Here is a 15,931-nt window from a genome sequence, read left to right on the forward strand (position 1 = left end):
GCTTAGGAGGGAGGCATGCTAGTTGTAGGCTGTCTTAATAAACACAAAGGTCGGTTTTACTCCCCACGTCTGCAGATTTGAAGATCTAGTGGATGATTTTTATTTATCATGGAAAAGTGCTAGCGCTAGTTAGCATAGCCACACAGCTACATGTTCATAGCTGTGTACCAAGAAACACGTCTACATACTGATAAATAAAACAACAAGAAACACTAAATCTGTGACCAATGGTTCAGAAAGGTCCTGCTGCAGGCGCCTCTCAGTCAGGATCAGATTCTGGATCAGATTCAGAGGAAATATTACTTCATATACCTCACATATTATTCATGTTTTTTTTTAGTGTTTCTGCAGCTCAGGTAATTTGCAACATGTTTTTATGCATTACAATAAACACATAGTACAGACAGAGCTTTTTGAAGCTAGTCCTGCTTTTCAAGTGATTCTATTCTTCATTCTAACATCTTAGTTTTTTTAAAGGGAAAAACAAAGGCAAGGACCTAACTGCAGACTAACAAATGTACTTTAAACAGGTCAAAGCAAAACTTATTTAATGCCCAAGAAAAAAAACAACAAAATGTCCAAATGAAAACACAAAGGGACCACGGGGAGCAGGAGAAGGTAAACAACAAAGAACACGAGATGACAACACAGGGACTGAATACACACTGGGGAACAAGTAACAGGTGTGGCAAGAGACACAGGTGAAACTAAAGAGGGTCATCAGAGTGGAGGGAAACACACAAGGGCGGGAAGTTGAACTAAACCAGACACATGGAGCGAGAACTACAAAAAATAAAACAGGAAACACGAGGAAATACACAAATGAGAAGAACAAGGAAATAGTCAACGAGAGGAGCAACAAACTTTCAAGACTTTTATCATCTGTGTGTTTAAAAGAAAGAGAAAGAGAGAGAGAGTTTTCGTTTATGTACGTGCATGTTGTGTGAGAGAGTGTGACAGGGAATGTATTTGTGGTCGCAGACAGTGTGTGGCTGTTTGTGTGTGTGTGACCGACAATGACAGGGAATGTGACAAACGAGAGGAGGCCATTCTTCTGTTAATTACTGAGTTAATGGCACAGTATGCTCCAGCAGACATGCAACATGGCAGGCTGATACACACACACACATGCACACAAGCACACGCACATAAATACACACACACACACACACACACACACAGATAATGTCTAAGTCTGCCTCCGTGCTCACACATCGTGGCAGGCTGCTATGCAAGACACTTGACAGTGAGATAGCAGGCAAACAATGATACACACACACGCTTACACATGCACACACACACACACACACGTGCATCCAAAAACACACACAGAGCAGCAGCGACTGACAGGGAACCTCATCAAACTGGCTTTAATGAAGTCACTACTAGAAGTAAAAGTCAAATCAAATAGAAGAGGAGAAGAAAGGAGGGATGAGAGGAGGAGGAGGGGAAAGAAGGAGGACAAGGTCGCCTGGATTGATGACGCTCATTAGCCTAATAAGGTACTTTAATGAAGCAGGCCCAACACTATAGAGTGCCACAGAGTCTATAGTCTATACACACACACACACACACACACACACGCACCTCCAACTCACTGGCTTCACAACTTCCTGTCGTCTGATGCATTCACAGAAAACGCTGCTACTTTGGTCCATTTCTCACACACACAAAAGCACAGGTGGACACACACTCACCTCTCCTTCTGACGACTGTAAGAGGAGGTCTTTCCTACAAGACGCTGTGAAGTCTCCCACTCCAGCGTTGACCTCCACGCCTCGAGGGGCCTCCAGGGTCAGGGTCCGAGTCGGCGACTCCAGCCTGAGAAGAATAAGACTTCTTTAGACACACACACTCCAGGATAAAGAAACTAAGGGGCCTGATGTTCTGGCCTCTCTCACAAGTCACAAGTCTTCTGTCCTGTTCATCGAGTGCATTGTTGTGATAGTACAAAACTGAAGCATCAGAAATCAGAATAACGGTCATGCATGGTCACTGCCCGTGTCTTGCCTGGACATATCATGTTTGAAGGCTACGGTGCGACACTTTATTCATGCTGCAAGAGAATGACTGTCTTTACACGGCACCATCGATAGGTCAGGTTTGATTCCTTGCAGCAAAAGCAAACATCCACAGAGTTACTGCATGACTGAGGAACACACAGGTAATGTAACACAGCATACCAACTACCTCACTGAGCTGCAGACTCTAGATACTGTTCTAATTGGGCTGTTTGACTCCACCTTCCTCAAATTTACAATCAGCTTAACTTGAGTTTACTTACATAAATTCCCTCACTCAGAGGTGAAAATGAACTGAAAGTTGACCTCATGTAGTCTGCTTGTGATTTTCTGCCTCTTTGAAGCTCAACTGGTGCATCTCAAAGTAAAAATCAAGTACAGGACACCATGAGTTTAGCTGCTGGTATTCTGATCCAGATTAATAATGATGTGACGTGCTGCAACCTTAGGAGGGCACATTTGAAGACTGACTGCATTGTTAGGGTGCATCGAAGGCCGTCCTATTACAAAGGTCAATGCATCCATCACTGCCCAACATGCAACATTATTCTTTGCACTCTTTGCATTTCAAACAAGATGGTGGACTCTCAAGGAGCTGAGTAATGCACTGTTTATTATTAGTGTTTGGTTTCAACTCAATGCACTAATGATCAAGAAACAGATGAACAAAACTTGAAATTCATGGTGGTCTACGCAGGCTACAAAGGCTGGACCCTTCGAAGGATCCTTACCCTGAATTTGGACACAGCTATGACTTATCTGTAATGGCAGCTTACTATCAGTTTGTCATGTGTTAATTTGAAGAAGAAAAAAACAATATGAATGAATAATATAAACTCCAGCTTGATAAGTTACAGCAATAAGGTAATGAAAGTATTAACTATCCTGATAAAACAGTATCCTAAATAGTTCATTTTGTACTCCAAATTGAAGTTTGTTTCTTTAGGGTTTGAAGTTGAAGTTAAGTTTTTTTTAAATGGGCTTTTGAAGAAGTTATATGTGAAATGTTTTGGTTAGCGTTGCTGGTGTGAAGTCAGTCCTGCAGGTCGCCTGCATGCCTGGGCTCCAACAGCGCAAATATTGGCGTCCGTAGAGGCCATCTTTTGGCTTCAACGCTCACGTTGGGCAGAAATAAAGTGTCGCTGTCCATGGTACCATTTGTTGCACTTGGCGGGTAGCATTAGCTGATGCATGCCTTATAGTGTTTGTGTTCTTTCAGATCATTTCACAGAAGTGTTGCTGAATGCTGATGTTGAATGTGTTGTTGTTGTTGTTGTTGTTGTTGAATGTTGTTGTTGAATGCTGTTGTTGAATGTGTTGTTGTTGAATGTTGATGTTGAATGTGTTGTTGTTGAATGTTGTTGTTGAATGCTGTTGTTGAATGTGTTGTTGTTGAATATGTTGTTGTTGAATGTGTTGTTGTTGAATGAGTTGTTGAGTATGTTGTTGTTGTTGTTGTTGATGTTGTTGAATGTGTTGTTGATGTTGAATGTGTTGTTGTTGAATGAGTTGTTGAATATGTTGTTGTTGAATGTGTTGTTGTTGAATGTTGTTGTTGGATTTGTTGTTGTTGTTGAATGTGTTGTTGTTGAATATGCTGTTGTTGAATGTGTTGTTGTTGAATGTTGATGTTGAATGTGTTGTTGTTGAATGAGTTGTTGAATATGTTGTTGTTGTTGAATGTGTTGTTAAAAGTTGTTGTTGGTTAATGTTGTTGTTGGATTTGTTGTTGTTATTGAATGCTGTTGTTGAATGTGTTGTTGAATGTGTTGTTGTTGAATGTTGTTGTTGTTGAATGTGTTGTTGAATGTGTTGTTGTTGTTGTTGTTGAATGTGTTGTTGTTTAATGTTGTTGTTGGATTTGTTGTTGTTGTTGAATGTTGTTGTTGAATGTTGTTGTTGTTTAATGTTGTTGTTGTTGAATGTGTTGTTGTTGAATGAGTTGTTGAATATGTTGTTGTTGAATGTGTTGTTGAATGTTGTTGTTGTTTAATGTTGTTGTTGGATTTGTTGTTGTTGTTGAATGTGTTGTTGAATGTTGTTGTTGTTTAATGTTGTTGTTGGATTTGTTGTTGTTGTTGAATGTTGTTGTTGAATGTTGTTGTTGTTTAATGTTGTTGTTGTTGAATGTGTTGTTGTTGAATGAGTTGTTGAATATGTTGTTGTTGAATGTGTTGTTGTTGTTTAATGTGTTGTTAAATGTTGTTGTTGTTTAATGTTGTTGTTGGATTTGTTGTTGTTGTTGAATGTTGTTGTTGTTTAATGTTGTTGTTGTTGAATGTGTTGTTGTTGAATGAGTTGTTGAATATGTTGTTGTTGAATGTGTTGTTGTTGTTTAATGTGTTGTTAAATGTTGTTGTTGTTTAATGTTGTTGTTGGATTTGTTGTTGTTGTTGAATGTTGTTGTTGAATGTGTTGTTGTTTAATGTTGTTGTTGTTGAATGTGTTGTTGTTGCCTAATGTGTTGTTAAATGTTGTTGTTGAATGTGTTGTTGTTTAATGTTGTTGTTGTTGAATGTGTTGTTGTTGCCTAATGTGTTGTTAAATGTTGTTGTTGTTGTTTAATGTTGTTGTTGGATTTGTTGTTGTTGTTGAATGTTGTTGTTGTTTAATGTTGTTGTTGGATTTGTTGTTGTTATTGAAGGTTGTTGTTGAATGTGTTGTTGTTGAATGTTGTTGTTGTTGAATGTATTGTTGTTGAATGTTGTTGTTGTTGAATGTGTTGTTGAATGTTGTTGTTGAATGTGTTGTTGTTGAATGTTGTTGTTGATGAATGTGTTGTTGAATGTTGTTGTTGTTTAATGTTGTTGTTGGATTTGTTGTTGTTGAATGTTGTTGTTGAATGTGTTGTTGTTTAATGTTGTTGTTGGATTTGTTGTTGTTGAATGTTGTTGTTGGATTTGTTGTTGTTGAATGTTGTTGTTGGATTTGTTGTTGTTGAATGTTGTTGTTGAATGTTTTGTTGTTTAATGTTGTTGTTGTTGAATGTGTTGTTGTTGAATGTGTTGTTGTTGAATGTTGTTGTTGATGAATGTGTTGTTGAATGTTGTTGTTGTTTAATGTTGTTGTTGAATGTGTTGTTGTTTAATGTTGTTGTTGGATTTGTTGTTGTTGAATGTTGTTGTTGTTTAATGTTGTTGTTGAATGTTGTTGTTGATGAATGTGTTGTTGAATGTTGTTGTTGTTTAATGTTGTTGTTGAATGTGTTGTTGTTTAATGTTGTTGTTGGATTTGTTGTTGTTGAATGTTGTTGTTGTTTAATGTTGTTGTTGAATGTTGTTGTTGTTTAATGTTGTTGTTGAATGTGTTGTTGTTGCTCCGTTGTGCTCTGGCCGTGGTTGCCGTCCCTCTCCTTGGAGTGTGCCGGTCAGTCGCTGAGTCAGGGACTCAAAGTGTAAAACAATATGAGATGATGAAACAGCTTGGTGCTGTTAGATAAGCACACTGCCTCGCTCAAGGGCATGTTGGCAAGTGAAATTAAAGAAAGAGTGTTTCAACAGAACAGACAGAATTGTGATTTATAAAGTGGGAGTATAACAAATTAAACTGCACACTCACAACAAAGATCAAATGGAGAAAAACACCCTGCTATAAGGGCACTTTTCCAGACTAACTTTGCTCAAGGGCACTTCAGATGGTTGCTTTCCCCAATCCCTGCTGAGAGGTTAAAGGGATAAAGCACTGCAGCCAAAGGGTAGATTAACTGGGCCCATGACGTGGGTCCGGTCTGCAGCCAAACAACAGAGAGATGTAAAAAACAAGCGTTAGTGCCTCAGCTAAAGGCACTTTGGCCGAGAATTATTGTACCGCGGCTCCTCTGTTAATGTCCCTCCGCTCACTCGAGTCCCCGGGATAGAAGAAATGTATATTCTGCTCACAGGCCCTTTGGTGAGAAATAATTCCACATTTCAGGGTTGCAATCTGAAGAACGAGACATTAGCGGGGAGAGAAACAGCTCCCTGGGCTGTGGTTTTCCATGTGTGGTTGCACCCGAGTAATGAACACGCACTTTAAAAGATATTCCTGATTCGACACTGCTGCCTTTATTTTCAGGGTGTTTACACCTTATTAGTAGTTTCTGTTATGATATGGCGAAAAAGTTTCACCCAGAGAGGCCGTTTAGTTCGGATCTGAGTTTAAAAAAAAGACCTAATAGAAGGAAGACGGCTTCAACATGTCTAATAGGTTAATTAATGTAATTTCAGATTCTGTGGGACTCATTAGACCTCTCTTTCATTAAGTAGAGCACATTACCTGTGACAAGATAATGTCACTTGATTTAAGAAAATGCTTCCTTGCATCAGTGTTGAGACATTTTACTCTGCTTGTTTTCTACTCCTATTTACATAAAAATGGGCGTTCAAGAGCGCACATCAGACTAAATGGTAACACTTTATATTAACTACACACTTTTAAGCATTAATTAAGCATTAATTAATGCTTAACTCATCATCTGTAAAGCATTGTTCATACATTAATACTCATTTATATATCATGTACAAACACAGTTATAAATGTTTTATTATTCATGAATATGACTCTCTATAATGTGTTAACTAACTCTTTGTTCATACTTTATAAATGATGGATTCACCAAATACAAATGAGCTATTATGGTCATTATAAACCAGTTATAAACCCATTTACAGGTTATGATTCTAACATTTAGTAAGGGTTAGTGAACACCTTATTACATAGCAAATTATGATTAATCAAGGTAGTCACAAAGGACTTATAAGCTTTTTCCACTGTGAGTGCTTTAAGTTTGAGAGATTTTCTTGTTCAGTTGCAGAGTATTTTCAGTTCATATGAAGAGTTATTTTGATAAACGTGGTTTTATACAGAGGTTGTTTCTTTTTAATAAATACAAGTTTAAGTCCATGTGTTGTGTCTGTGTCCTTATTCTATTGAATCAATATCTGTGACTTCTGTGTTTTAAGGTGCTGCTGGTCTTAAATCTCATTAATGAATGCTTTGTAAAGCATAAAAAGTTCTCACTTTAGATCAGCTCACAAAACCATGAACAAGCAGCTTATAAGTCCTTTGTGACTACCTTAATTAATCATAATTTGCTATGTAATAATGTGTTCACTAACCCTTAGTAAATGTTAGAATCATAACCTGTAAATGTGGTAAACTGGTTTATAATGACCATAAAAGCTCATTTGTAATTGGTGAATCCATAATTTATGAAGTATGAACAAAGAGTTAGTTAACACATTATAGAGAGTCATATTCATGGATAATAAAACATTTATAACTGTGTTTGTACATGATATATAAATGAGTATTAATTTATGAACAATGCTTTACAGATGATGAGTTAAGTATTAATTAATGCTTAATTAATGCTTAACTAATGCTTAAAAGTGTGTAGTTAATATAAAGTGTTACCGACTAAATGACTTACAAGGAGCTGCAGACGTGGTGGAAATGGAAGGGAAACCTCATCTGTTGTCTTGTTTCACAAAATAGTGTCGAGAGGAACTCTCTCTGTTTTTACAATAACCTTTAGAAGTCAAACTATTTCCTCTGTCAACATCTCAGAGTTTGTTGTTTATCACAGCAAACTCCGCTGTTTGCTCTGAATCGCAAGCGAAAGTGTCGAGACGATTCTGGAGGTGGATTGGAGGTGAGGGAAGTTTTGCTGCTGTGTCGTGCCGAGCATTCAAGTGATAAAATAAGTGTTGGAATCAGACACTTCACATTGGGCCTGACTTATTGATCTGTAAAAATAGAGTGCACGCTGCAGCAGTCAAGGGTTAAGAAGGCGAGAAACAAAAACAGACAGATAGATGGTGGAGAGATTAGAAGAGTTTGAGGGTATAAAAACTGAAAAACTTATCCCATTAGTTGTTATCCTCAAATTCTGCATGTGCAGCGGAGGTAGAGACGGAGAAAGGGAGCTTGCTGGTCTAGTAAACAGCAGCGATGTGAGGATGTTCTGCTGGTTTGACAGCTGAGGCAATTACAGTGAGGCTGCTGCAGGCTTAAACCAGCTCTGATGGGCAGGCTCACACACACACACATGCACACCCACACACTATCACTCTTTGTCTCTCACCCCTCTTTCTCCATCCCAACACTGCAAATCCATGTTAGCTTTCACTTTTGTTCAAACTCACCTGTCTTTGACACGTATTGATTCTTTAACACTTTTTCTGATCGTGTCCATAAAGAGACTGGAGTGTCTGCAGGATTTTGAGCACACACATCTTCAGGGTGTAAACTCTGCAGTCAGTTTATTTGTGGCATATTAAGTAAGAAGGCAAGAGATATTCCTGAGGATGATTCTGTGTGAAGCGTTTCAGTGAGAACGACCAGGATGGATGCGTTTCGTGATGAATTTGCCATAAAAAATCGATTAAGTGTTAAAAAATGGGTCTGAGGTTTCCTCCGAGTTTCAACTTGATTAATTTTTGATAATTTACGAGTTGCAGTATAGTCTGGAGGCTGCTGCTAATGCTATGTTTTTAATTAATGAATGCTCCTTGAGATCATGGACTCAGCAGGTTAGCAGCGTTCTCACTCAAGCCTCAGCAGAGCTCGTTACATGAAGGGGAATATTGAAAATAAAGAATGGTCATTGCTTTTATAAAGAAAAGGCTCCAGCTCTTTTTTATTTTCATTCATAGAAGAATCAGTCATGATGGCGGCTTTGCAGAGGAAAATTGGAGTTGTAAACATCCATTTTGGTCGTACCTATTCCAGTGGACTGACTCCATCTCTTTGTCCTTACAATAAACACCATACTTGTTGAAAGGAACACCTTGAAATGTGGTGGAGCGTTTCAAGGTTCACCAACATTGATCACAATGAGCTTGATGATTTGACTTTTCCTAAACTAAGTCAACAGTTTCTTAGATTTCTGGCCCCACGAGTCCTCGTCACAGCGGTCGCTGGTTCGACCGTTTGCTGCGTGTCTTCCCTCGCTCTCTACTCTCACATTTCCTGCCTCTCTTCAGTTTCTCTACAAAATAATAGTGGAAATGCCCCAAAAATATAAATATAACAGAGTTAATGCTGGGGTTGGTAATCAGATTTAGATCCACTTTTTGTTATACTGGTTAAAATGATCTATATGTCCTGATGGTAATCAATACATAATGTGTTCTTAAAAAAGAGCGAAGAAAAGCTGCTTGTATTCGCGATCTCGTTCTTTCGGTCACTACCCACAGCTCGTGACCATAGGTGAGGGTCGGAACGTAGATTGACCGGTAAATTGAGAGCCTTGCCTTCTGGCTCAGCTCTCTCTTCACCACGACAGACCGGTACAGCGCCCGCATCACTGCAGACGCCGCCCCGATCCGTCTGTCAATCTCCCGCTCCCTTTTCCCCTCACTCGTGAACAAGACCCCGAGATACTTGAACTCCTCCGCCTGGGGCAAAGACTCCCCTCCGACCCGGAGAGGGCAGGCCACCCTTTTCCGACTGAGCACCATGGCCTCAGACTTGGAGGTGCTGATCCCCATCCCCGCTGCTTCACACTCAGCTGCAAACCGTCCCAGCGCGAGCTGGAGGTCACCGCTCGATGGAGCCAATAGGATGACATCATCTGCAAATAGCAGAGACGGAATCCCAAGGCCACCGAACCGGAAACCCCCCGCCACTTGGCTGCGCCTAGAAATTCTGTCCATAAAAGTTATGAACAGAACCGGTGACAAAGGGCAGCCCTGGCGGAGTCCAACCCCCACCGGGAACGAATTCGACTTACTGCCGGCAATGCGAACCAAACTCTGGCTCTGACAATACAGAGACTGAATGGCCCGTAGCAACAGGTCATCCACCCCATATTCCCGGAGCACTCCCCAAAGGATACCTCGGGGGACACGGTCGTAAGCCTTCTCCAGGTCCACAAAGCACATGTGGACTGGTTGGGTGAACACGTTCAGCTTTAATAACCGGTCACTGTCGGCCGTGATCACGCCAACCAACAAAACAACAATCAATGTTTGAATGAATGAAGAACTTCTCCTCTTGTCTCTCCTCTCTCTCGCTCGCACTCTCTACACCTCTCCTGATGCCTTCACTAACTCTCAACACTGTAGGAATTAAGAACATCTACACTGAACACGTTTAACAAACAGTAGAGTTGTTACAGTATTATATATGTGTTATAACTTTTCTCCTGATATCATGTCACCAGTACAACTGGATAATGCTAGCATGATAGTTGTGAGTACTAACAGCAGCCATGTTTGTTTGTGTTTTTAACTTTCACTATGATAATGTTTTGGTGAGGACCGGTTTTGAATCAGTCACGATCATATGGTCGAGAATCAGCGGCGCTCGTGCATGTGAGCGGGGGGGGCGTCGTTTTGGAGGAGCTCTGAGGGAGGAGGGGAGGGGTTAGACAGAGTCATGAGGAAAGCTACATTCAAATTCATGCTGGTTTTCCGAGACTACCAACCCTAGCTTTAACCCTGAAGTTACCTCGATAACCGCAAATCCGGCTTCTTAGTTAACCCCTCTGGGCAACTGGGTGGATGAGGTCATCCCAGCATTCATCATAAATATACACGTTTATGCACGGGAGAAGCATAATCTCCAATACAAATATTACCTCATGTTAAACGCACACATTTCCACCGTTTTAATCAGTGCCTGGTTGTAATGCAGTATTCCCACCAGAGGGGGGCTGTAGCGTGTTTGAAAGCTGTTTGCATCTCGCGTTAAAGAGCAGAAGAAGAAGAATGCAAAAAGTATTAAATAGCAAAAGAAAGAGTAAACATGAGCAAAAGTTGCTGGAAATATGGGTTGTGAGATTCAGAAATGGAGAACATTATAGAGACCGAGCATGGCTGTAAAATGTAAACATGAACGTCACCACGCTACTGCGTCACAGAAACACCAGCATAAAGATCGAAACAGTGCCTGCTACCAGCAGCACCTCACCCTGATGCCGGTTAAAGCTACTTCCACACATACACACCATTAAGTGTTTTATCGTCCACACCTGCAGCACACACAGTGAAGGGTAATGTGAGCTGCTGTTGTTTCTTCTTCTCCCCTCAAACCCGCTGTCAGAAGTCAAGACCCGACAAAGACAGACTTAGAGATGAAGAAAGAAGAAGAAAAGCATATTGCAATAAAAGTTTTATTTAATACTCTTCAGCTCTGGTCTGCCTGTGTTTATGCAACTTACTCAAGTAGGACAAGATCACAGAGGACATGAGAGGTATCACTTTGACCACAGGGGGGCGCCAACATAGACACAAACAACAAGTTCCTGTATAAGCCACACACATAGGAACACACAAACACACACGTGAAGTGTCAGGCCCCTGTGTGGTAGTTTCTCATGTTGCTGATAGCAGTTCTGCTTTAAAACCCTTACATTTTTCCTTCCTTCCTCTCTTTATTCTCTCATGCCCTCCACCTCCTCCTCCTCCTCCTCCTCCTCCTCCTCCTCCTCCTCCTCCTCCTCCTCTCTCATAGATCTGTTTTGACCTTCGGTTGCGACAAGGCCATTTTATACAGCGTCCATATTTGTCCAACCTGACAAGATAAGCAAGACAGAAATACATCAACATGAAGGGGTTTTTATCTTAATTCATTTCTGGGGGGGAGAAAATAGACGGAGAGAGAGAGAGAGGGAAGATCTTAGATATTCAAAATGAAAGATGGAGAACAAGAGGCTCATTTTGAGAAATATGATATCTAAAAATGCTCTGATAAGTTTTTTGTCTTTTGGAAATAAAAATAGAGTCTAATAAAAACACTCAGCAACTCCAGTTTTATATTTGAATGTTTCATTTTAGTTTGATCTCCTGTAAGATGTTGTCCTCTCTCTCTCTTTATGCCAGTGTCTCAGTAAAGTCATTGCAGAGCACACAACACCAGGGTCCTGAAGCAACACTTTTTTTGTACTACAACCTACAAAATCCAAAGGTCCACGACCTCATTGATTTTAAACACAGATATCGATGTGGGCCCTGGTTTTCACAGTCAGTGCATCTTTAGGTGACAGAGGATTGTATACAGACTAAGGCTATGTCCTCACATATACGGATATTTCTACAAATCTATTTTCCTAAAATAAAATCCTGTCCACACAATGTGCTTTTGAACATTTCACTGTCCACACTACAACACAGAAACGGTTACAAACACCTGCATGAGCATGCCAAGAAGCAGTGCTGCCAACTCCTCAGTGAGGAAAGTAGCTATTGGCTGTCCTAAAAGTCGCTAAATGATGTCATCGTTTCATTTGCATAACTGGAATTGTAATGGACGCTGTAGGAGAGGCGAGTAACGTTGAGAGAGAGACAAAAAGAGGTTAAAAAACACCCTAAATATGTTTATAACTACACTGAGGAGCCTACAACAAATCAAAGTAAGACATTACATTTTTTAACCAGAACATTTTTTACCTGTTTGTTGTACACAATCTACATGAACTATCTAAATGGACCAAAAAGAGACAGTAGGTGGGATCAGCCAGCGGTGTCTTTGTACATGCATGATACATTAACAGTCTGGATGCTGAGGGGTAAACGCCTCCTGCTCTGAATGCAGCTAGGAGGGACTCACAGCAGCATCCACTGCTCATTGAGTAGAGTGAGAACGATACATGCTTTCACGTCAGACTCTTAAAGTATCCTGTAACACCAGAAAAAGTCACTAGCTTTGTTGCTAGTCGCTTTTTTGAAAAATAATCACTAGAGGGGTCTGAAAACTCTCTAAATATAGCAACAAAGTCGCTAACTTGGCAACACTGCCAAGAAAGCCTGTTGTGAGAGCGTGTTTTCAGTCTGTTACGTCTGTAATCATGTAATCGACGTAAGACCAAAAACAAGATATGAGTCTACATTTTCTCTGATAGGCTATTGCGGTGCTAAAGATTAGCTGAAGATCAGATTTTTAAACTCTTGCCAATAAGGGAATAAGGAAAGTAGAGCATTGAAATGGGTGGTGACAATCCCATCGCCTGCAGAGAACGCGTGTCTATTTACTCTGACTTCACATGTAATTCATTGATGCAAAGGATTTTATTTGCGTTTGGTTTGAACTCAAAATAAAGTTTAGAAATAACCAGTGGTGGACAGTAACAAAGTAAATGTACTTGAGTACTGTACTTAAGTACATGTTTTGAGTATCTGTACTTTACTTTAGTATTATTGTTCGGGGGAACTTCTTACTTTGACTCCACTACATTCAGAAGACAATTATTGTACTTTTGACTCCACTACATTTCTATCAGTGCTCTAGTTACTCACTACTTTATCTTGGAAGTCAGCTCATGAATTTCCTTCTCTTTTCTGAAGTCTGATCCTAAGACAGTAAACTGTGTTTGTGTAGTTCTGTTTGTCTCAGTGGTTTAGTCGTACCTGTATATTGTGTGTCTCCATGGTTGAACATGGAGCAAACACAGAGCATCACTCAGATCAGTTCATGTAGAGGTGGTAATGATAGTTATAATTCTCCTCCTGATCACCCATGTCCATATCTTCAGCCCGTGTTAGAGGTTTTTGAAATGAAGAATGATACGTATGGTTTGAAATGTTCTCCCTGTTTCTGCCCAAACACACAAACATTCACTGTCCAACCTGAGAAAGCGTGTTGAGCTATGTAACGTTTGTTTCATTCCAGATGAACATTTCAAACTAAGGTGTCTGTGCTTGGAGTAACTTTGTGTCTGTTTTTATTCCATGGTATAGTTTTTAGAAATTTAAAATAATGGTTTCTAGATAAACATGATGTAACAGAATGTACTCCTATGTATTCTTGACTGCACTCATGTATTGTGAAAATACAACGTTTTGAGATTTTTTAAGAAGTACTTTGAATACTTCAGTATTTTTAAAAGGAAGTACTTCAGGACTTTAACTCAAGTAATAATCTGACAGAGCAACTTTCACTTGTATTGGAGGAATATTTGACATGGAGGATCTAGACCAGGGGTGTCCAAACTTTTTTCACAGAGGGCCATATATGATGTTGTCAGAATACCTCAGGGCCAGTGGCTCCTATTGAGACTTAGGAATCCTAAAAGTTATATATGAAATATCTTTTTAAGAACAATTATTTTAATTTTTTTTCTCAATAAAATAGTAACTAGGAAGTTCATTAGCAAACATTACCTTCTTCTGGCAGAAAATGTTTTTTCATTAGGGTCGGGCAATGTTAGAAAAAATATTGTCTCATTATTTTCCTATGGCAGGATCAAGACCTGGATTTCATCACACTTCTTTTTCACGTTGTTTTTAAACTTTTCTGACCAGCAGACAACATTTTAAGAACTAAATAATTATTTTCTTGTGTTCTTAACATTTTGTATGTCCATATGAACCTTTTTGGACGTTTCTGGATTGACTTTAGTTTTGTTTGTGAGCTTGAAAGAAACTGCAAATGCATAGATGATTGAGAATGGGATTCATTTCTGTGCTATAAATAACACAATTTAAGATGGAAGCTTTGGGCCATAAATAAATGGACCTTGGGCCGCAATTGGCCCCCGGGCCGTACTTTGGACATGCCTGATCTATACTTTGACTGAAGTCATGAAGCTGTGTACTTTATCCACCACTGGAAATACCTACATAAAGGAAAACAAATGAACTCAAAAGGCACAAGTTGTTCATGAAGTCCACTGATGATATTTCCAGTGAGATAACAAACTCTCTATCTAGCGGAGGATGCTGCATTAATGTAAGAGAAACGACTCCAATCGTGTATTTTTGGAAGCAGAGTGGAGGATTTTGCATGGACTCACGCTGGCAGGGTTCAAATCGGAGCGTTTTAGTGTGATTTATTTTTTCTTAGAAGACCTGGCTGACATTCATCCTGCCCTTTTCCTTTTCAGAACCACTGAAAGCCACACCACCTTATCAACACCCTGCCATTTGGGATGAAACCTTTAACCTTTTCACACTAAATGCTCCGTCATCTGCCGCGGTGCCTTTGCCACTGTCGTCCAATCCCATCCAAGAGGCCCCTTCAGAATTCTTTAAATGTAAAAAAAATGGTGCCAAGTGATGCATTGAGACAAGATTGAGGAGGAGAAAAAGCGACAGACTTTGACTTTTACGGAGTCAAATCGAGACAGAATGCAGAAATGTGGCATTTCTAAAGCCTGCTGACTTTTGCGGCGAGTGTGAGAGTGTGGGCGAGGGAGGGCGATGCAGTGTTTAAATCACCCCATGAATCCTTCAGGTGAATAAAAAAGAGTGAAAGGAGAAAGCCTTGGGCTGTTTTAAAAAGTTATAAAAGTCCTCACTGAGTTACTGAGGTGGGACAGGCAAGAGTCAAGGTACATTAGAGGTTTGTCTTTGTGGAGAGAACGTGTGTGTGTGTGTGTGTGTGTGTGTGTTTATGTGTGCCAGAAAGAGCGAGGCACAGAGGTCTGTACTGTGCGTGTGTGTGTGTGTGTATGTGTGTGTGTGTGTGTGTGAGAGAGAGAGAGAGAGAGAAAGAGAGAGTGTGTGTGTAGGCATTGGGTATTAAAAAGGAGGTTATGACCACTGAAGAGTAAATGTTGTACTTCAGCAACTTTGGGTGCTTAAATTTGAATTTAAGTAAGAGTAGTGTGTTAGTGTGTTATTGTGTGTGTGTGTGTGTGTGCGGAAACATGCAGCCTTGACTATTAAAATATCAACTTTCGGATAGTTCGCTGACCAGCGGTCTTGTTTAACAAAGCAGGAGCCTTGACAATCTGTAACTCTTTAACAATTGAACTTTTCTTGTTTTAATTCCATGATTTGTATTTCAAATGTTCCTCCTTGTTTTTGCCCTTTTAGGTTGAGCATATTTGTTAGAATCAGTTTGTGCAAGTTCACTTTAAAAATGAGTTGGCTCAAAGTTCATTGAGTACTTCATGGTCATAGTTTCAAATTTTGCAAAGCCAAGTAATGAGAGTGAGATTAATTACTTACATAAAGTGTCATAAAGTAGGAAAACTCAAAAAAAAC

At 39.8% G+C, this 15,931-nt stretch overlaps 1 protein-coding gene across 1 annotated transcript in view; it reads right to left on the minus strand.

Annotated features, from left to right (window-relative positions):
- Positions 1–15,931, minus strand: part of LOC117815294 (zeta-sarcoglycan) — a 365,700-nt gene that overhangs the window by 36,175 nt on the left and 313,594 nt on the right. Inside the window, exon 6 of the mRNA XM_034686927.1 lies at positions 1,698–1,821. Within this exon, the coding sequence (XP_034542818.1) occupies positions 1,698–1,821 (124 nt within the window). The remainder of the gene's footprint in view (positions 1–1,697; positions 1,822–15,931) is intronic.

Source organism: Notolabrus celidotus, chromosome 7 (genome assembly GCF_009762535.1).
Source record: "Notolabrus celidotus isolate fNotCel1 chromosome 7, fNotCel1.pri, whole genome shotgun sequence".
NCBI classification, from domain to species: Eukaryota; Metazoa; Chordata; class Actinopteri; order Labriformes; family Labridae; genus Notolabrus; species Notolabrus celidotus.